Source organism: Tamandua tetradactyla, chromosome 7, assembly GCF_023851605.1.
Source record: "Tamandua tetradactyla isolate mTamTet1 chromosome 7, mTamTet1.pri, whole genome shotgun sequence".
Lineage (NCBI taxonomy): Eukaryota > Metazoa > Chordata > Mammalia > Pilosa > Myrmecophagidae > Tamandua > Tamandua tetradactyla.
The window spans coordinates 131,669,936-131,693,497 of NC_135333.1; the positions used below are offsets into that span (position 1 = coordinate 131,669,936).

Consider the following 23,562-nt stretch of genomic DNA (forward strand, 5'->3'; position numbering starts at 1 on the left):
GTTGCAGGATCATATGGCATCCCCAAACCTAGCCTCCTGTGGAGCCACCAAACTGCCCTCCATAGGGGCTGCACCTCTCAGATTCACGGCTTACAGTGAATAGGCACATCTCTTTCTCCAACACTTGTATCTCTCTGTGCATTTTTAAAGTTTTATTTGCGTATGATATCATCCAATCTAAGTAAAAAGTCAGTGGCTCCCAGTATAATCAATAGCCATGCCTTTGCCACCACATCTGTATGAGAACGTTTCCTTTTCTTCTGAAAATAAGCTCATATCCCTCACCCATTTTCCCTGCTATTGACATTTAGTTTGGGCATATTGCTTTCGTCATCTTCAGTGGAAGCATAATATAATGTTACTGTTAACTGTAGACCCTAGTTTGCATTGATTGTATTTTTTTCTGTTTATCATCCCATTTTCAATACCTTACAATGCTGACATTCATTTGTTCTCCCTCATGCAAAAACATTCTTATATTTGTACATTTAATCAATATCATTCTTCTTTTTAGGCATTGCTAAGTTATACCCCAGTAAGAGTCTCAGTTTTTATTCTGTCTTTCCTTCTGGTGTCATACATGCCTCCAGCCCTTCTACCTCAACCGTACTCATGTTCAGCTTCATTCAGTGTCGTTATATTGTGCTACCATTAGACAATATTTTCCATTTCTGGATCTTTACGATCAGTCTGCTTGAACATTCTATACTCCTTCAGCACCAATGCCCAATTTCTACTCTATTTCTTTCTCCTGATAAACTGTGTTCTTAACTTTAACTCTCAAAGTTCATTTGTTAATGTTGGTTCATATTAATAAGACCATATTTTTGTTCTTTTCTTTTTGGCTGATTTCACTTGGCAGATGTCCTAAAGGTTCATCCGCATTGTTACATGCTTCATGACTTTATTCTGTCTTTCAGCTGTGTAATATTCCATCATATGTCTAAACCACAGCTTGTTTGGCCACTCTTCTCCTGCTGGACTTTTGGGCTATTTCTATCTCTTGTCAGTCACACTGCTATAAACATCAGTGTGAAAATATCCGTTTACATCCTTGCTTTCAGTTCCTCTGAATAAGATACCTTGTAATGGGATCACTGGATCATATGGCAGTTCTATACTTAGCTTACTGAGAAACTGCCAAACTGCCTTCCAGAGCAGTTGTACCATTCTACATTCCCACCTATGTGTGCCTGTGTCTCCACATCCTCTCCAGCACTTGTCATTTTCCGTTTTTTTTTATTATGGCCATTCTAGTGCGTATGAAATGATATTTCTTTGTGCTTCTGATTTACATTTCCCTAATAATGAAGCTGAGCATCTTTTCATATGCCTTTTGGTCATTTGTATTTCCTCTTCGGAAAAGTGTCTATTCATGTCTTTTGCCCAGTTTTAGATTGGATGGTTGTCTTTTTGTTGATAGAGTTGTACAATCTCTTTATATATTCTGGATGTCAAACCATTATCTGGTAAGTGGTTTCCAAACATTGTCTCCCATTGCATAGGCTGCCTTTTAAATTTTCTGACGAAGTTCTTTGATGCACAAAAGTGTTTAATTTTGAGACCCTCCCATTTATCTATTTTTTCATTGCTCATACTTTTGATGTAAGGTCTAGGAAACCACCTTGTATCATAAGATTTATAAGATATTTCCCTACGTTTTCTTCAAGAAGTCTCATGGTCTTAGCACTAATGTTTAGGTCTCTGACTCATTTTGACTTAATTTTTGTATAGGGTTTGAGGTATGGATCCTCTTTCCTTCTTTTGCATATGGATATCCAGTTCTCCAAACACCATTTATTGAATGGTTGCTCTTCCAGGTTGAGTTGGCTTGACTACCTAATCAAAGATCAATTATCTGTAGATTTATGAACATTCTGTTTGATTCCATTGGTCAGTCTATCTATTATTATGCCAGTACGATGCTGTTTTGACCACTGTAGCTTTGTAATATGCTTTAAAGTCAGGTAGTGTAAGACCTCCCATTTCATTTTTCTTTCTCAAGATGTTTTTTTTTTTCCTATTTGGGCAACCTGCCTTTCCAAATAAATTTGGGTGTTGCTTTTTCTGTTTCTGCAAACTAAGTTGTTGGGTTATCTTTGGTTTTGCATTTAATCTATGAATCAATTGTGTAGAATCAATGTCTTAAGTATATTTAGTCTTCCAGTCCATGACCACAATAATGCCGTTCCATTTATTTAGGTCTTCTATGATTTCTTTTAGCAATTTCTTGTTGTTTTCTGTTTATAGGTCTTTTGTGTCCTTAGTTAAATTTATTCCTAAATATTTTATTCTTTTGGTTGCTATTGTAAATATAATTTTTTTCTTGACTTCCTCCTCAGATTGCTTATTATAATTAATAGACACACTACTGATTTTTGGCTGTTGATGTTGTACCCTGACACTTTGCTGCATTCATTTGTTAGCTATAGTAGCTTTGCTGTAGATTTTTGGGGAGTTTCAACACATAGTATCTTGTCATCTGCACACAGTGAAAGTTTTACTTCTTCCTGTCCAATTTGGATGCTTTTTATTTCTTTTTCTTGCCTAATTCCTCTAGCTGAAACTTCCAGCAAAATGTTGAATAACTCTGATGACAGTAGGCATTCTTGTCTTATTTCTGGTTTTAGAGGGAATGCTTTCAGTCTTTCCCCATTGAGTATGATATTAGCTGTGCATTTTTCAAATGTTCCCTTTATCATGTTGAGGGAAGGGCTTTCTATTCTATCCTTTAAATTGTTTTCATCAAGAAAGGATGTTGAATTTTTTCAAATGCCTTTTCCACATTAATTGAGATGATCATGTGGTTTTTCCTCTTTCATTTATCGATGTGGTATACTGCATTAATTGATTTTCTTGTGTTGAACCAGCCTTGCATACCTGGAATAAATCCCATGTGTATCATGGTGCATAATTCTTTTAATGTGCAGCTGGATTCTATTTGCAAGTATTTTGTTGAAGATTTTTGCAACTGTATTTTTTAAAAAGATTGGTCTGTAATTTTCTTTTTTTTTTTTTTGTAGTATCTTTGCTTGGCTTTGGTATTAAGGTGATGTTGCCTTCATAGTATGAGTTTGGTCACTTTCCCCTTCTCTTCAATTTTTCTGGAAGACTGAGCAGGATTGGTGCTAATTCTTTCTTGAATGCTTGATAGATTTACATGTAAAGCTGTCTGTCCTGGACTTTTCTTTTCTGGGAGCTTCTTGATGACTGGTTTAATGTCTTGTGATTGGTTTGTTGAGGTGGTCTATTTCTTCTCGAGTCAATGTTGGTTGTTCTTGCTTTTCTAGAAAGTTGTCCATTTCATCTATGTTGTCTAGTTTATTATCAGATAGCTAGCTGCTCATAGTATCCTCTTATTACCTCCTTTATTTCTGCAGTATCAGTGGTTATATCACTTCTGCCATTTTGATTTTATTTATTTGCATCCACTCTCTTTTTTGTTTTATCAGCCTAGTTAAGGGTCCATCGATTTTGTTGATTTTTCTCAAAGAACCAACTTTTTGTTATGCTGATTTTGTTTTATGTTTTCATATTCTCACTTTCATTTATGTCTGCTCTAATTTTCATTATTTCTTTCCTTCTGTTTGTTTTTGGGTTAGTTTGCTGTTCTTTCTCTAATTCTTCCAGCTGAACAGTTAATTCCATGATTTTTGCTCTTTTTTCTTTTCTTTTCTTTTTTTTTTTCCAGGAGATAGAGTTTTTTATTTTGTCTTTTCTGGATAGAGATTTTATTGGCTCTTGAATGTTGCAGAATGGAGTGAGATTATGAGAAAGCACAGTATGTAAAGGTTTTTTCGGTATAATCCACCCCCCTCATTTTCATCTTCACCATCAACTGACAGACCAGCACACTTGCCTTCAGAACTGAACTTAGAAGCTAGATTTCCTTCGGTTTTCCTTGGTTCAGGTGCAGATCTGGGGTCTTGATCCTTTTTGCCATTTTCCCTATCAGACTCCTTTCAGTGGTCTTTGCTCCCTTCATTTCCTGGACCACAGATGGAGTTCCCACTTTGGCCTTTTGGGATGCTCACCCATCTACTTTGTTTTCATCTTCTCTTGCTGGTCCTTCCTCAGAGGATTGAGCTGAAGGTACTTTTCCACCATTTGTAGGAGATTGCTGCTCTGTGTCTGAACTCTGCACTCGAATAGGAGGATTAGAACTTCACTTCACCCAAACATTCTCTTTTGAGAGAATGTGGTGGAGAGGCTGGCATTACCTTTAGAGGCTGATCAGATTTGTGAGGATTAGAAGTTGCAGAGTGATGGTCTTTTTCCTTACTGAGTGTTTCATTTTCCAGAGATTTCTTGCTTTCTTTCCTTCATGCATCCTGATCTGAGTTACTTCTGCCAGATGTGTTGAAGGTGCCAGTCTGTGATTACTTACTTCCTGTCCTTGACCATTCCCATTCCTGAATTTCTTCACTTCGCCAACTTGGGTGTCTTTCCTGAGGCCATTGTTCTAGTTTTGGCTCCTCCAGCTGATGCTGCAATTTCTCCTGTTCCTTCTGTAGCTATTCTTCTACTTCCCATTCTCTAGCAGCCGTGTCAACAGGCTTTACCTCCTCAAAGATGGAAGCTGCTTAACTGGACTGGGAAGGGCTAGCAGAGGAATCATCTTCCTTAGGAGTACTCTGAGACTTTACTTTCAGTTTGGGTCTTTGGGGAGTGGAGGGCATCTCTATTATCAGACCTATAATCATCTTGAGAGTAATCATCTCTGGAACTCCACAACCAATTATTCTGTCTGTCATATCAGTCTTCATAATGATCCCTGCCTCCTTTGTAGTCATTGTCCCTGCAGTACCCACTACCAAATGCTCTTCTGCCGCTGCCTATCTGGGAGTCATAGCTTCTATCATAGTCTCTACTGCCTTGGTCATCATAGTGATCCCAGCCCCCATATTGATCTATATCCCGGCATGGGCTATCATGATAACCACCACGATACCCTTCATGATACTGATCTGAATTATAGCAATCAGGATACTTGTCCCCAAAGCTATCATCACCTCTTCTAGAGGGGTACTCATCAAAGCTGTCTGTGGCAGGATGGGCCGTCCAGACTGTATCTGTTTTGCCAGAATCCCGATTTCTATCCCAGCCAAAAGAATGATCATCTCTCTCTTTATCCTGTGCTCGGTCAGCAACATCCACTAGAATTCTCCTCCTACCTAGAGATTCATTGTTGAGGCTCAGGGCACTCAACAGGGACTCCAGGTCCTCAAACTCAGTATAACCAAAACCTTTAAATCTCTCTGGATTGTTGAGTTCATGTGGTGAATGCACTGCACTGATATTTAATCCTCTTAAGAATTCTTGAATGGAGTCTTCTGTCACAGCATAGGGCAGGTTCCCTAGAAAAGCACAATTTGGGAAGATGGCCACAGTTGATATTGGGTTTCTGAGCAGCTCATGGAGCAGTGAGAAGGATGGAACAGTCAATTGGAGGTGCCCTATATACATCGTCATCACTATTGTGCCACATGGTTGAAATATTTCCTTCCAGGTTGTCTGTTTCATCAGCCCAGTTGACTGGTTTGGGAACATAGGTGCTTCCTCCACCGGTCTCCCCATCCTCAGTCAGGAAGTCTGTTAGGGAGAGTCTTCCCCTTCTTATTCTTCTTTTTCACTGAGGCTGCCATGTTCAGAGAGGGAGAAAGAATGCAAACAACCCTGATGAGGCAATCACATGATTATAGTGAGTATTTCAGGCTGGGAGATGCAAAACTGGGCTGTTTTTTTGTTTTGTTTTCCTTTATAAATATAGGCATTTAGAGCCACAAGTTTCCTTCTCAGCACCACCTTTGTGCACCCCATAAATATTGATATGTTGTGTTTTTTCATTTGCCTTGAGATAGTTACTGATTTCTCTTGTAGTTTCTTCGTTGACCCACTGGTTGTTTTAAGAGTGTTTTTGTTATAGCTTCTATATATTTGTGAATTTTCCAGCCTCCTGCCTTTACTAATTTCCAACTTCATTCCATTATGATCTGAGACGATGTGTATCATTTCGGTATTTTAAAATTTATTGAGACTGCTTTGTGACCTAGCATATGGTTCAACCTTGATAATGATCCATGGGAACTTGTGAAAAATGTGTATACTGCAGTTGTAGGGAGTAATGTTCTGTGAATGTCTGTTAAATCTAGTTCATATATCGTGTTATTCAAAATCTCTGTTTCCTTATTGATCCTCTGTCTAGATGTTGTATCCATTCATGAGAGCTCTGTATTGAAGTCTCCAACTGTAACTGTAGAAGTGTGTACTTCTCCCTTCAGTGTTGTCAGTGTTTTAACTCATGTATTTTGGGGCACTCTGTCTCGGTGCATAAATATTTATGATTGTTATGTTTTCTTGATCATTTGTTCCTTTTATTAATACATAATGTTTTTTTGTGTTTTTTAATTGTTTTATATTTTGAAGTCTAATTTGTCAAATATTAGTGTAAATACTCCCACTCTTTTCTGGTTGTTGTTTGTGTGAAATATCTTTTTCTAACCTTTTACTTTAAACCTGTTTTTGTCCTTGGGTCTAAAGTGAGTCTCTTATAGACAACATATGTATGGGTCCTATTTTTTAATCCATTCCACCGGTCTGTATCTTTTGATTGGGCAGTTTTGACCATTAATATTTAATATTATATCTGTATTGGCAGTAGTTTCTTCTCCCATTGTGTCTTTTGCATATTATATGTCATATCTTTTTTTCCTTGTCTTTTTACTTAAACTGGTAGTCTTCTTTTCTACACTGTTCTTCATATTCTCTCCTGTCTGTTCCTATCTCCCTGTAGTGCCCCCTTTATTATGTCCTGTAGAGCCGGTGTCTTAGTCACAAACTCTCTCACTGACTGTTTGAAAATATTTTAAACTCCTCCTTGTTTTTGAGGGACTGTTTTGCTGTGTATAGAATTCTTGGTTAGCAGTTTTTATATTTCTGAATGTTAAACATATCATACCACTGCCTTCTTACCTCCATGATTTCTGCTGAGAAATCTGCACATTTGATAACTTCTTATCAAATTTCCTTGTATGTGATGGATTGCTTTTCTCTTGCTGCTTTCCAAATTCTGTTTTTGTCTTTGACATTTGGCAATCTGATTAGTAACTGTCTTGAGTAGGTCTGTTTGGATCTATCCTATTTAAGATACGCTGTGATTCTTGGATCTATAATTTTATACCCTTTATAAGAGATGGGAAATTTTCAGTGATTATTTCTTCTATTTGTCTTTCTTCCCCTTTTCTCTTCTCTTGTCCTTCTGGGACACCCATAACACATATTTTCATGCACTTCGTGTTGTCATTCATTTCCCTGAGACCCTGCTCATATTTTTCCAGTATTTCCCTATCTGATTTTTTGTGGCTAGGACTTCAGATGTCTTGTCCTTTAGTTCACTAATCCTTTCTTCTGCCCCCTTTAAATCTGCCATCATAGGTCTCCATTAATTTTTTTTATCTCTTCTATTGTGCCTTTCATTCCATATAGTCTGACATTTCCTTTTTCAGACTTTTGAGTTCTAATTCATATTCACCCAGTGTCTTCTTTATATCCTTCATCTCTTTTGCCATGTCTTTCCTCAACTCACTGATGTGATTTTTGATGTGATTTTGCATGTCTCTTCGAGCATCCTTAATTAGTTGCTTCAACTTCTGTATCTCATTTGAAATGTTGGTTCTTCCTTTGCCTGGGCCATATGTTCAATTTTTCTAGTATGACTTATTATTTTTTGCTGGTTTCCAATCATTTGATTTCCTTAATTAGTTCATTCTGGAGGTCCTTTTCACTCTTTTACCTAGGGTTTTCTTTTTATTTGACTTTGTTCTCTGTCTTTTCTTTGGTATTCAGTTCTAGTTATTATAAACTTTTAGCATAGCTTGTGTTTAACTGATCAGAGTTTTTCAGCTCCTGTTTTTCTGGTTCTTACTTCTGCCTATCTGCAACCTTTCTGTGAGGAGGGGCTCCTCGGATATGATTGACCTCAGTCAGTTTTTCGCATTCCAGACAGGCCCATGACTCAGGAAGAGGATGTGATGATCAGTATCAGGTTATTCTGAGAATGAGACCCAGCTGATTATCAGACTTTTCTATAAAGCTTCTAGACTCTTCTTTTCCTGTCCTGCTCAGGAAGTGCTGCCTGTCAGTCCACAGCTTCCCATGAGTGTAAATTAATGTTTTGCATTTAATTCTCAGCAGCCTCTCCCTGCCCTTGGCTTGGCTAAGACAGAGGCTGAGGTAGTGGAGGGTTTAGGTTGCTTCTATTTTCCAATTCCAGGGGCCTGAATTCCCAGAATAAGAGCTGCTACTTTAGCTGGGCCTTGGCCCCCTTTTCTTAGGGAAAATACACCCTTTAGGGGATTATCTCTGTTCACCTGATTATTTTATCTCTCAGACATATCTTAATTCTGCCCTTATCCAAGACAGTGTGGAAATCTGTGAATGCTAGCAGTTGTATGAGTTGTCAAGAAATGAAAAATAAAAGAGAGAGAGAGAGAGAGAGAGAGAGAATGAGAAAATAAAACCCCTTTCAGAGGTGGATCCTAGGTCCCTGGGTTTGCCAACCAAGAGCTGGATTTAGTACAGGGGCTGTATATGTCCCTAGATTCTATGGGTGTCCTTTTCTTGGGGCACAGTCCGTTTACAGTACTTTGTGCTGTCCAACTCAAAAAGTCTATTGTTATTGCTTTTTTATCAGCCCCAACCTCTCTCTGCTAGGGAAGGGAGAGAACTACTTGTTCCTTTACTGATTACTCCAGGTTTGTCTATCCTCCAGGCTGGTTTTCAGCAGTTCCTTTACTGATTACTCCAAGTTTATCTATCATCAGGGCCTTTTTCAGCCGTCTAAATTTGTTCATTAATTCCACAAATAGAGCTTGGTTGAGGTAACTTCCTTGTACCTAGTAAGGTCTATTCTTTTTCCCTCAGGGAGACTTCCAGTTCTGTGTGGGATCTCAGCAGTCCCACGCATTTCAGACTGGTGTATGATGTCTGTCTGGTCACTGAAGTCCCTCTAACAATTGTTCCATACAGTTCCTGGCTATTTCCCAGCTGCCCTGTAGGACAATTTCACATCTCACTATGCTGCCATCTTCTTACTCCTCCTGTGATATTTCTTATGGTATTTCTTTTCTCGTAATATTTTTTCTTGTGATCTTTTAAAAATTATTTCTCTAAATTAAAAAGGAAATTGCTTTGATTCTCCTCCATTCTTTGGAGTATATTTTATTTTCTCACATTGGTACTCTTATTCTGTCCCTCTACATTTTCACTATTGTTGGAAACACTGCAAGTGTTCTATTTTGATTGCGAAATTACAGATAGCATGAAGTAACAGTTACTTTAATGAGAGTAAGGCTTTAATTGTTTAAATACAATCCTCTTTCTCAGAACTTCCTTCTTGACTTAAAAACCCTGATTGAAGCAGCAAGAGAGCATTTAAGAATGAGATCCAAGAAGGTAGTCATATAATTATTGGGTACCTCTACTTAGAGTTGTAAGTAAAAATTGTGTGATGCAAATGCTCTTGATCACTTTTATTTCTTATTTTGGTATTTTTGCACCTTTTTTTTTTTTAAGAGAGAAAACTAATTGGCAGCCTTAAGTGATTGATTTATTTTCTCTAGCACAGTAAGATGTGCGAAAATCACTACATCTTGAAAACCTTACTGGAATTTCTGAATGAAAAATGCCTCCATTCTTGATTTTTTTTTTCTTCTTTATGAAACAAAAATAGCTCTGTATTTGTGGAGGAAAGAGTTTGGGAGACATGCTGATTATAACACTGTATTGAAAAACACTTACTTTGATTGACTAAAAACCGGATGCTGTTCTTTGTGGTTAAAAGCTATATAATGTTTTCACTTTGGTGTTTTCTGTACTTCTATTAGATTAAGATCTCCCATCTAGAGCTGGAGAAACCAGGAGAGGATCTGGAGAAATACTTCTTTGTCTTCTCCCAGGACACCCCAGAAATAGTTGTGCCTGAAACATGACCTCGCTGAGTGCACAAATCTTGTTTCAGTAGTTATTGTATCTTTTTTTTTTTTTGCTGAATATAAGCCTGGTACGCAATAGGTACTCAAAAATGTTGGATGGATGGAAGGAGGGTGGGAAAGGAGCAAAGAGACTGACAGATGTGGGTCAGAGCAGGTCTTCCCTGTGCACCTTACTAGCTGGGGTCCTTAGATGAAGTATTAATCTCTTTCAGGCTCGGTTTCCTCTTTATAAAATGGAGATAATGCTAGTACTTGACTCAGTAGGGTGTAGAATAAGAAGCAATGGATTATTATTATCTCTTATTAAATCAGGCAAATTTCCTGACTCCCCATTCAGAACTTGACCATCATTCTGCTTAGGAGCTTGATTAAGCATGGTCATGTTTATGCATGTATTTTGTCAGCTCAGTCCTTTTGCTATGGGAGAGGAATAATAAGAAGACGTTCAGAAGGTGGCGGTTGATTTCTACTAACTCCACTGAAGTTTGATTTAGCCCTCACTATTAAGAAATATGCACGGACATTAAAAAAGATGAAATGTATGTTTCCACTATAAATATTCTTGTCTTTGGAGGTTAGCCCTGAGTTTTAGAACAAAAACAAGTCCCTAGTTAGTAGATACTGTATCTCACTTTCCAAAGACACGTTTTATTGTTACAGGCATTTACAAATATTTTTGCATGATGCATTTTTTTCCTTTTGTGCTTTGCTAATCCTAACTGACTAACCTTAACTTTCCCAATGTATTAAAATTATCAAAGGATTCTTTCAGGATTATGTGTATTGACAAGGCTGTTAGTCTGAACAGTGTGTAAAAAGTGAAGGCCAAGTGAAGAGGCCTTAATGTGAACAAAATACTAAAGTAGAATCTTGGGATTGTCCTGTCATGAATGGCTTATTTGGAAATAGAAGGAAGTTATTTTTAGGCTCAGCATCATTATAAAACCTAAAGCTGTGTGTTTTACAGACTAGAAATTTATGCACTATGTAAGAATTACCAGATGTCAATCTCTGTATATGCCAGCTGGGAAATTGTGTAGTGGTTCAGAGTCTGGAAGAAATGATGTTTATTTCTTTGCCATTCAAACTCAAAAGAAATAGTTGAAGTAAAATATTGTTGAAAAAGATTATAGTGTACTCAGTTACCCAAATATGTCACATGCTACAAATTGTTATCTGAAAGACTTATTTTTTCTCTTATGATTCCTTGTGTGTTTGTGGCATTGCCAACATAATAACCCATATTTCTATTCTAATTTATTACATTCTTTCCTGAGGCCTGTCTTAGTATTTCAAAGGGTCAGTAGATATCTTGTTTAACAACCCAACTTGGACATAGCAGTCTAATAAGAGTCCAATGCAGAACTAAATATAAACAAATTCATTATTTTTATCTTGCACGTACCAACACACCTCAGTAATTTTGGGAAAATCACTTAAATGGATTCTCTTCTTTCCTTAGAAATTCGAGCTCAACTAGTAGAACAACAAAAATGCCTGGAGCAGCAAACAGAGATGCGAGTTCAGCTTCTCCAGGACCTGCAAGATTTCTTCCGGAAAAAAGCTGAAATTGAGACAGAATATTCTCGGAACCTAGAGAAGTTAGCAGAAAGGTTCATGGCAAAAACAAGAAGTACTAAGGATCATCAGCAATACAAGTAAGAGAGACAACTCAAATTCACCTTCCAAGGTGATATCTTACCTTTTTGCCATCTTTGTTGGATTTAAATTTTTCTGTTTTTGTTTAAGCTATTGATTGGCATATCCCTATGAATAAAAGCAAACCTCTTCATTTATAATTTATGGGCAACAGTTTACTATATTTTAAACTAGTAGTATCTTCCTGACATTTCTCTTTCCAATAAATATATATTTATTGAAAACTTCAGAAACAAGAAGAAAAGATGTTCATAAAATTCTTGATATGGGAGTTTCTGTCTGCTATATGTAAGTGTTTGAAAGGGCAAATTTAAAATAGCTGCTTCTTTAAAGCAAAGACCTCACTTAGGGTTTTGTATTGATTTTTTAAGAAAGTAAAGGTTATTTAAGTTTAGGGCTCTCCTATCATGTTTGTGGTCACTGCAGTTGAGACCTACTTAAAACAAGAGTCATTTGGTAAAATTCTTATGTGTGGACATAATTAAAACTTTACATTAATTATACTTCCTTCTTTAAAAAAATACATACAAGTTTTTTGATAATGAAAGTTACTTTTTTCTCCAAAGAAAGAGACAGACACCTAAGCAGGTAAGTCCAGGGCTAAGTGAAGATGCCATGGACAGAGTGGAATTTCATTCTGTGTTGGAGGTGAGGAAGGTATCCGCACAAACTAGCAATACCGAAGTGTCGAGAAATAGATTAGGAAAATCTCAAAGATGGGAGATATTAAAAAGGCAGTACATGCTCATTTTTGGAAATGCAGCAGACTAGGTAATCTGAAAAACACTTCTGTCACAAAGCTGGAAATGTTGGTTAAAAATAACGGATATCCTTTTAAATATACAACTGAACTCACAGGAAAGTAAGGGAAATTTCCAGGGGCCGAAAATGGAAAAGGGAACCAAAAAACTTAAGTGACAACCACATCCATGTGGGGACAGGAGATGAGGCCTGCATAAGGTAGAGAGTTGGGACGGAGGGCTTGCCCACGCCCTTCCCCATTGCCTGCAGTTAGTCAGAGGAGTTATTATTTCAGGGAAAAGATCTCTATCCACCTGCATGGGGAGACAACAAGAAGGTCTGTGTTCACTCTGGGCTCCAGGTTGGAGGGAATTGTGAGGAAGTGCGTCCTTGCCTTCATCAGCGGCTTTGCAGTTCCATTTTACCCCGTCTGTGGCCTAGGATCCTACATTAAAAGGAGGGTGATAACTATCTCTGGGGTGCTTTTGCAGAAGCAAATACAGAATTGTCTAGAGGACCTCATTCTCAGCTTGGAATAGGGGACACCTTTTTTTTTTCTTATGACTTTTACCTCTAGTGTTGATCCAGCATAGAAATAAATCTCAGTGATGATTCCCAGATTGACTATATGTCAAATGTACTTGATAGAGACTGAGGATGGAAAGATGAGAATGAAACCAGTGCAGTATTCACAATTATACCAACTGTCCTTTGCTAAAAGCAGTTGCAAATAAGGCAGCCTGTTCATACATTCCATAAACATTTTTGAGTTCCTTATGTTTTCTGTGCTTAGTAGTCAGTTGTAAACTGAAAGCACAGAAAGGCCTGTGCACATTAGTCTGACTCCTTTGTGCATCAGATGCCACTTTTTGCTTTTCCAGGTTTGTTCAGTAGTTTTCTTCAAAAAATAAGCCCTTGGAATTTCTTAGACTTAAATAATTGTATTACAAAATAAGGGAGTGAAGATAGGGTGAATAAAAAGTCTATGGACAGGACAAAGGAGGATTAGGAAAATCTCAAAGGTAGACTTTTTTTTTTATTAAAGTCAGACAGACCTGGGTTAAAATAGTGACTTCGCTGTGTAACTTTGGCCAAGTTACTTAACATCTCTGAGCTTTGGTTTCCTAACTTGTAAAATGTGATTTTTTTATGGCCATTAAATGAGAAACATGAAAAATCCTTGCTATGATAGATTGCTGGCACAGGGTATGCACTCAATATCCCTTCTCCCCATCACCAAACAGATCTTCTATCATCAGCATTATAACATCACCAGTCATGTAAGTGTTCTGATACAGTTCTAGAACACTCATTGTTTGAATAGTCTTTGGCATAAAGATGGTACTGCTTGGTGGAAAGACTAGGGCTTGGCTCAGCCTCCCTGGGCTCACACGCTATCTCTGACACTAGCTCTGGTGTTTAAAAACATCACTGCACCTTGCTAACCTTTACCCTTCTCATTGATAGACTGGATATGAAAATCTTTTGCCTGAAATGATAGTGGTGAAGATGAAGACGACATAATGTCTGTAAATTCCTTAGAATACCCCCTGAATAAAACTAGTTAACTTTACAGTGCTTGTGTATTCAAGCATTATTGTACACATTTAAAAATATATATTAACTCAAATAATCCTCCTAGTATTCCTGTGAAGTAGGTACTATTATTTTACCCATTTTACAGATGAAGTAACTATGGCAGAGAGGTTAAAATAATTTGCTCAAGATCACATCGTTAGTAAATGGTAGGCTTGAGATTTGAACCTAGACAGTCTAGCTCCAGATCCCATGCTCTTAACCTCTTCACAACTTCTCACAGTAGGTTCTTAGCAAATGATGGGTACTGCGTTATAACTGATATTATTATTATTATTATTAGAGAAATAATAATAGCTAATGTTTATTCAGTGAATGAAATAACATTTATTTAAAACCTACTCTGGGCAGGGTGTTGAGGAGTCAAAGAAGAACAAAATGTTTTCAGAAAATTTATGGGCAATTTGAGCATAAAGGATACCCATAAAAACTAACATAATAAGGTTAACATTTTTTTCCATTGATAGTAGAAGGGCCTCAGGCCTCAGATGACTGCAATAGAACCTTGCCCCTTGCCCTATGGCTTCAAGAAACACAAGGGCTTCCTAAAATGAGGGGTCTGATTGTTAATATGCCGCCAGGGAGGCACCTCTTTTAGGTGCAAGTGCTCAGAGCCTAGATTAGAGGTTTCTACCTACCCCCTCCCCCAACCCGATCCTGCTTCTTGTTTCCATCCTCTGTTTCTTTTTCCTTTGACTTGATGTAGTGTTTAAATCCTGAGTCTGAGAGACTTACTGGCAGAAAGACCTGACTTATTTCTTTCCTAACTTAGTTAATATTCAGGAGTCATAAATGACCATGAATAATAGGAGGATAATATGTCTGATTAAATGGAGCTTGTGTTTCTGAGTTGGAATAAACATTCTGTACTGCTTTACCATTTGACAGTTTTTTAAAGGAAAAGCAAAGCAAACAACTTTGTTCTTTGATTATGTTATTTGCTTTTTGTTGTTTGGGAAGCAGTAACATCTTAGTCTAATTGTTTTTGTTTGGAGTTTCTTAAGATTTTTGAGAAGTCTCCCATGTGGTTCATATTCACTTTTAACTTTACTATCTAAAATAAAACAAGAAGGAATTATAAATCTGTACTCATTTGATGGGTTTAAACAGGACGTGAAAAGTTATAAGCTTGCAAACTTCTTGATTCTATTCACGAGACTTGAAACAGTGCTATAAAGTTCTGATTCCTGGGAACACTTTTTGGGAGGCTGGAGGTTATATATCAGGGGATTAATAAATAACCCCAAATTTATGTCCCTTGGAAAGCATAGCTAGCCAATTTTTTTTCCGACAACAGACTGAACATTCAAAGCAGACTTTGTGCACAGTGGCGAGCCACAGTCTGTCTGTGAGACAGTAGTCAATAGGTTTTTATATAAACATAAATTGCTTTCTTCAATGAGATGTTTTAAACCAAGGGCCTTTCTGAGCACTGCAAAAGTTTAAGTCCCATGCTCTTGTCAGGAATGTGGGTTTTAACTGGTGTTCTTGGTCCAAGTTTTTCCTTCCAAGCCTGGGAATTTACTGGCTTTTTACCATCTACAGCCTGGAAGGCTGTTCTGCTGGCCACCGAGTGTCCAGATATGAGAAACACCTGAAGTCAGAAAGAACAGCAACAAAATCTGTCTGTTGTGGCTCCTTAGTTTGCTTTGCTTACTTCACCCAGCCGATTGGGGCTGCTTTGGAATTGGTGGTCATTCTGTTTCTCTTCGTTTCGTAGGAAAGACCAGAACCTCTTGTCCCCAGTGAACTGCTGGTATTTGCTCCTGAACCAAGTGAGGAGAGAAAGCAAAGATCATGCAACCTTGAGTGACATCTATCTGAACAATGTGATTATGCGGTTCATGCAGATAAGTGAGGATTCCACCAGGATGTTTAAAAAGGTAAACTCCATAATTCTGCCCTATCATGCTTTCCTTTAACTGCTTTACCTAGAACCAGGACTGAGAACGGGTGTCGATTAAGTACCAGTGAATGTACTGGATACAAAAAACTTTAGCCTGAAACGATATAATTTCCAATTAAATAATTTGGTAAAAAAATAATTAATTACCAAATAAATAATTTTGGTAAAAAGCCAATTAATATTTTAAAGACAGAAAATAAAAAGTTAAACCTGAGCAGGCATTCAAGCAGAGTTGTAAATCACTAAATATGTGACCTGTCAGCTGAAATTTGGAAAATAGGATGTACCTGTGAATTGTATCTCCATGCCTAGAAATGAACTACCTGTAGTTATAAGAAATCAAACCAGAGAGGAAAAGGCTTAGATTCCGTGTTTGAGGCTTACACTGCTCAATGATTGTGAAAAACAAGATAATCACGTGTATTCTCTCTCCGAAAAAAAATGTTATCTCTATTATTCTCAGCAGTCCAGCAGAAGACACTGTAAGAGAGCCCTAGGAAAAAAAATTCCACAGGACCCAGAAATCCAGCCCCTTGCACACCAGAGAGCTTCCTCATACCAAAAGCCATTTAAAAATGGGAACTTGGTTTTTAAAACTTTTGTGAGTGTTACTAGTCTCAGCAGCTCCAGGCGGTTTTTTTGGTATATGTGTATTTGGACATTTTTGTGGAGAACAATAACAAAATTGAACCCTTTCCTTTGTAGAGAATGAGCTTACTTTTACAGTTTTTATGTTTGTAGAAAAAGGGATTTTTTTTCCCCTTCAGCTTTGTACTAGTAGTGTTTGGTGCTTATATTAATAGCTTTACTTCTATTCAGTAAGTAATTATTAGTCTCAGAAAGTAGGGAAGAAGCACCCTGTGGATTAATGGCGTATTTATGTTTTCCAAGGGGCCCCTTAAAACAAAGATGTAGTGTTAAAGCAGGCCAGCTGGAAAACTTCTTAGTCACATTCAATGTATATACATTAGATTTGATTTCTGACCAAAAAGTAGAATTTAGTAAACTCTAAATTATCTTTTGCTTTGTTAAATAGAAAAAAAATATTTCAAACAAAGGAGAAATTCTAAAAATTGGTATTTAAGGATCACATTAATTAAGAAGTGATTAGGTTTAGAGATGTCCTATGTATCTTAAATGGTAAGGATTTGTAAAAAAAAAAAAAGTTTAGACTGGGATATAAAAATAAGGTTTAATTTTCCTGTATGTCAACCCTTTTGTCTGAGACCTCATTCAGTTCAATAGGTTCAATAACCTCCGAGCAAAAGACAGTGTTGGGTCCTGAAAAGGCTGCATAGGTGAGGAAAAACTAGTCCTTGTGCTCAAGGAGGCCACATTTTAACCAAATTTGGAAGACACCATATGATGCCTACCAGTTGTAGAGGTGCTGACATCCACTCAGCCAGGACTTCTGTGGCCAGCACCATGATTTAATTCATCTATTTATCCATTCAACCAAACCATCTGTAAAATGCCTGGCTGGGGAAGCAGACTTAAAAGACATATACCTGGGCAGGCCACACTGGCTTAGCAGGCAGAGTTCATGCCGGAGACCTGGGTTTGATTCCCAAAAAAAAAAAAGAAGGCATATACCTGCTACAAGGAACCCATCACGATAATTAACAGTCACCACTGTCCAGCCCTCTGGATGTTTGAAGTCTAAAGTAACCCAAATTCTAAGGGTCAGGAAATTCCTTGGAGAAAAGAGACCACTTAAACTGTGGTTTGTAGCATAAAAAGTTCATTAAGCAGACAAGGACAGTTAGCTGTTCTAGAGAGGGGACAGTTTGTTCGAAGGCAAAGGGGCATTAGAAAGTATGATGTATTCAGGGGAAGCAAAGAGTTTGATGTGAATAGACCAAGGATTTCATGGTAGTGTATGATAGAATGTGAGGCAAGAAAGGACAGCTATAGAAGAAGAGACTTTGAATGTCTTGCTAAGAGGTAAGAATTTGAATCTTGTGAATCAAAGTCAAGGGCTTGGTAAAAGTTGATCAGAAGTTCAGCCAAGAGTCAAATGGACTTGGATTTGAACCCTAGCTCTTCTTACTTGCAATGTGATCTTGAGAGATGATTCAACTTCTCTTCATTTGCTTCCCCTTATCCATAAAATTAAAAGGGTAATATTAATTATTTGTATCATAGTTTGTGTTCCCAGAAAAACAGACTGAAACAGAAATGTACATGCAGGAGATTTCCTGGGGATTGCCCACCACTTCCTCTAAGCAAGTAAAGGAGGCAGGATTGGGCAGAGGAAGAAGTTGATTCTTTGAGCCCTGGAGCCAGGATGGCTCTTTGGAGATAGTTGTTTTATATCCAGGTAAAGAGGCCTAGCCTTTGTATTCCAGTCATTGGATTTGGGCTGCTCTTGGGGAGGAGGTAAATAATCTTGAGGTGAGACAGCTTCATTTGGTGGAGGGTAATTCCCAAGGGTAATTCCTGAAGGTGATTCCCAGAGGAACTCAATTGTGAATTTCAACAGCCAGCAGCCAATACTCCCAGTAATTGGGGGATAGAGTTCCTGGCTCTCTTGAAAGGGGATTTGGGGAGTGAGTACAGAGTACACATACACATACACACAGAGACACACACACACATACACAACTGCTTGTTTGTTACGTAGCAATTTTCTTTCTGTTATCCGAATTTTCTGGGACTCATAGAATCACAGTCCTTGCAAAATGCATGTTTAAATAGGGCTCCTAGTTACTTTGGCATTTAGAGGGAAAATCCTCCAAAGATTCTTGAATAGTCTTCTAACTCCTAGTCGTTGCTGACCAACTGGAAAATTAATAGTCATTACTATTACGGGTATCAGATTCTGTCCTCTTCATACAGACACATCAGATTACAGACTTCACATTTCCATCCATGTTTATTGGTGGAAAAAGAAAGAACAAGAGGGACAGAGGGCTAAAGGGAGAGGCTGCAGTTTATTGAAGAACCAGATTAGCCCATTAGACACATTTGCTGTCTGAAAGAACAGGAAGCCAGAATCCAAGGCCAAAGAACTTCTTGTCCTTTTAGATAAGAAAGCAAGACTAGTCTCTCGTGCTTTTTTTTTTTAAATCACCAGCCCCACTCTTCTGTAGCTCTTCTTCCTTTGTCATGGTTCCAAGAGGCTATTTGCTGTCAGAATTAAAAGAAATGATCAGTCATTCTGAAATAACCTTTAGAAACTCCCATGGAATCCTTAGTGAACATAATGCATGTCCTTTTTGGGACTTCCTCACTTTTCAGAAATGTCCCTACATTTGTATGGAGATCCAGATAGATTCTGAGCACTGTCATTTGATGTGTTTGGAGCAGATAATTCTAGGAATGCTATTGCATTCAACTGGGCATAATAATCAAGAAGACACTTGTAGGAATACTTAATCCCATACATAGATATAGGTAAGAGCTTCAAGACTTTAATTTAAATAATATCAGAAGCAGTTGTAAAGATATCTAGTTGCCTAAGCTCAACAGAAATTTTTCAGTGGGTAGGAAAAATGAAGCTTTTTCAAACAACGATAACCAATTATCTAAACATTGATTATTTTAGATTTAAGCCTTTGGAGATATAATAAAGTTTATTTGTCAGATTAGCATAGCGATTCAGCTTTTAGTTTCTGAAATCAGATGTATTTTGGGTATGAATCACTTTTAGTAGCTTGTGTGGACTTGGGGGTATTTCAAAACCTCTCAAGCCTCAGTCCTGCATCTATAAACTAGGAATACTGACATATTTCATATCCTCGTTTGGAGGATTCATGAGTCACATATGGACAGCCCAGTGTGTGGACTTCTTAAGTCCTAAGTAACTTTTACCTATTATTTTAGTTTCCTAGGTTGCTGAAGCAAATGCCATGAAATGGGTTGGGTTAAACAATGGAAATTTATTCATTTATGGTTTTGAGGTTATAAAAAATCCAAATCAAGGCATCATCAAGGTGATGCTTGCTCCCTGAGGACTGCTGCTCCGGGGCTGGCTGCTGGAGATCCTTGGTCCTTAGCTTGTCACATGGCTAGGCACATGGCCACCTCTTCTGGCCTCTCTCTTCTCTTACAGGTTCTGTTGAATTTCAGCTTTTTTGCTTCCTGTGGCTTTCTCTTCCTGTGTCTGAATTTCATTCTGCTTATAAAGGACTCCAATAATAGGATTAAGACCCATCATCATTGAGGTGGGAAACACTTTAACTGAAAGGTCCTACTTACAATGGGTTAGCACCCACAGGAATGAATTAGGTTTAAGAACATGTTTTCCTGAGATACATTCTGCCTCAATCCACCATAGCTACTCATTTTTATTTATATCATAAACACTTATTCCATATCCCTGCAATAATCATGTTATGTGAAATTACACAAGGTATTATATTAAATGCATTCTCATCCTAAAAAGATTATCTGGTACACTGTGTGATAATCACATCTAGATCATCATGGTTTATTTGTTTATCATTTATTATGAAGTTCTAAATCATATCTGTAAGTGGACTCAGAAATGCCCTCATACATCATTGCATATAGCCAAATTAAAATTTTGTCCTCAATTTCAACAATTAATGGGAAATCAGGGAATAATCAAATGAATGCCAGTGTTGCTCAACATTCCATGTCTTTAAGATCTCCCACAGCCCTTTCATCTGGAGAGTCTCAACAGTGAGGCTTCAGTGGTTTCTTTGATTCATTCAATAGAAACAGGTTTTCATTTCCAGACCTTCCATTAGGTATAGACAATACAAACATAGATGGGAGAGAGTCTGCTTTTACCCCTTCACATTCTCCTTTACCATTTTAAGAAAAGGTCAGTGTTTGGGGACTCTTCATTCATATGATTTTGTTCCATTTTCAGCCCTCACTTCTTTCTCAGAGAACTAAGAAGTGGTGTTTCCCTGTTCTTGAACCCTGCCTCCCAGTCATGAGATTTTCCTGCCTCTTTCCATTACTCATGCTGAAAGAGAGTGTTCTGCATCTGGAGCCAGCAAATGTGCAGTTCATAAGCTGCACATAAAAATGTTATTAATGTCAGCAGTCATAGTTGCAGGAAAGGTTACAGCCAGTTTGCGATGATCACTTTGGCTATTTGAGCACCTTATCACAAAATCTCCTTTACCAATTTTAAGAGTGTTAGTAGAAGTATGCAGCTTGGAAGGAGCACCATAAAATGGTGACATTTGAATATGTTAAATTATCTCTCTCTGTTTTGAATTACCTTGAGGTCTGTTGTTTCTCCATGGATTGTTTCCAAATTATCAATATGTTTTTATCCTTTCTTTGCAGACCATGTATAATATATTTTGTTTCTTCACCGATAATAAGGACATTTATAAGCCATCACTTACAAGTTTTAACAGTGCACCCAACACTGTGCTCTGCATTTCAGATACATCATTTCACTCAGTCACCCAATGAACAGATGTTATAATCCACATTTCAGGGAAGAGGAAACAAAATGCTCAGAGATATAAGTTGCAGAGCCAGGCTGGCTGGTATATAGTCTTGCTTTGCCCACATCTTAGATGGTTCATAGCTACCCTGGACTCTCAGAGGTTTTGGTGGGTTTTTTTGTTTTGTTTTGTTTTGTTTTGTAGTTATTGGAGTTGTTACAGGATGCATAGGTCAAAAACCTTGAAAATTGGGAAAACTATTGTCCTTCTCCCTATTTATCCTCATGAGCAGACTAAAGAAGAAAATCCTGAAGAATGATTTTCCTGGGATGAGGCAGCAAATAGCCTGTCAGTCATTCTGAACTATAGGCAGGAAATCAAAGCAGCAGCAACTGGCCATGATCTACTGAGAATTACCCCAATTTGTCATAAATACTCTAGGTTATAAGATTCAGACCCACAATAGTTAAAGTAACCCACTTTTATTATTACCTTTGTAATCCAAAAGGAAGGGAAAAATTCTATTAAGATTTGGAGTTTTGTAGACACTTTAAAATTTTGATCAAAATCAATCATATTCTATCTAAATATCCCAATGGGAAAGAAAAAAAAAAGACATTTCCTGGGGGAAAAAAGCTGTACTTTTAAATAGACCAGTTATAGTAAGTTAATATTCAAACAGACTCTTTAGTGTAGGTTAATAAAAAGTGTCATTATACTACGCTCTCTAAGATTCTGACCTTATTTTATTTTATTTTTTTTATTTAACTAGAACTTTATTATTTATGCTTTTCTCCCAAGCTACAGGCATTCTTTAGTTTGGCATTGAAATACACGACTACAGAGTTTAGATTTTGTTTTTTCAGGGATGTAATTACATGAAAAATAAATTAACTTTCAAACTCTTTCATAGTTGAAGTGGCTCTTAAATATTTTCAGGGGAAAGGAGTCCCAAGAATTTTGTGTTCTTTAAGAAATGGTATATATAAATGAACTGCTATATACTGAACTACATCTTTAAAAAAAAATTTTTATTAATTTTTTAAAAATATAACAAGCAAACAAAAACATTCTTAACATATGATCATTCCATTCTACCTATGTAATCAGTAAGTCACAATATCATCACATAGTTGCATATTCATCATCATGATAATTTCTTAGAACATTTGCATCAATTCAGAAAAAGAAATAGCAGAAAAAAATTCATACATACCATACCCCTTACCCCTCCCTTTCATTGATCGCTAGCATTTCAGTCTACTAAATTTATTTTAACATTTGTTCCCCCTATTACTTATTTTTATTCCATATGTTTTACTCGTCTGTTGATAAGATAGATAAAAGGAGCATCAGACACAAGGTTTTCACAATCACACAGTCACACTGTGGAAGCTATATCATGCAATTATCTTCAAGAAACAAGAAAGTACATAACACAGCTCTACATTTTCAGGCAGTTCCCTCCAGCCTGGCCATTACATCTTGACTAACAAGGTGATATCTATTTAATGCGTAAGAATAGCCTCCAGGATAACCTCTCAACTCTGTTTGGAATCTCTCAGCCATTGACACTTTATTTTGTCTCATTTCACTCTTCCCCCTTTTGGTTGAGAAGGTTTTCTCAATCCCCTGATATTGAGTCTCAGCTCATTCTAGGGTTTTTCTCAGTCCCTTGAGGCTGAGTCTCAGCTCATTCTAGAATTTCTGTCCCACATTGTTAAGAAGATTCTGACTTTATTTTGAAGAAAAGGTACATAAGTTTTAAAAAACCTGAAAACTACCAAACTATATATGTACACAGAAAGAGTCTCTCTCTTTTTTTACAGTGAAAATATATATTCATTGTAGAAATTTAGAATATATGAAAAAATAAAAAAGGGAAATGATTACCCCCATTAACACTACCTACTATTAATATCTTGGACTATATTTTTTCAATATAGATTGGATAAACATATATGTAAGTATACAAGCATAGATACATAATGCTTTTTTACAAAATTGAGATTTCATTGCACGTAGCTTGCTAACCTGCTCTTTTTCCATAAAATATTGTTAGCATTTTCCATGTCTCAAAACAGTCTTTCAAAATAGGATACTTAATGCCTGCATAGTGCTTCACCCTTTGCATGGCAACATTATTTCCTTGTTATTGGACATTTAAATCTTTCACACATTCTGATATTTTTTTCTTATACTAAATTCCTTGAAGTAGAATTGTTGGGTCAAAGGATGATATTAGAATTTCATGCCTTGGGTAAAATCTCTACCTTTTACCTTTCTGGGGTAA

At 37.2% G+C, this 23,562-nt stretch overlaps 1 protein-coding gene and 1 pseudogene across 8 annotated transcripts in view; one reads left to right on the forward strand and one right to left on the reverse strand.

Moving 5' to 3' along the window:
- The window catches only part of SRGAP1 (SLIT-ROBO Rho GTPase activating protein 1), a 387,180-nt gene that overhangs the window by 177,143 nt on the left and 186,475 nt on the right, over nt 1-23,562 (forward strand). For 5 of the 8 annotated variants that reach the window (XM_077111283.1, XM_077111280.1, XM_077111281.1 and 2 more), the window contains exons 2-3: nt 11,455-11,650; nt 15,709-15,871. In XM_077111283.1, coding sequence (XP_076967398.1) covers nt 11,455-11,650; nt 15,709-15,871 — 359 coding nt within the window. Of the gene's footprint in view, nt 1-10,792; nt 10,980-11,454; nt 11,651-13,617; nt 13,922-15,708; nt 15,872-23,562 lie in introns of those variants that run through there. The other 3 variants (XM_077111282.1, XM_077111284.1, XM_077111286.1) reach the window with 3 other exon arrangements.
- Nucleotides 3,732-5,645, reverse strand: LOC143690309 (eukaryotic translation initiation factor 4B pseudogene; annotated as a pseudogene).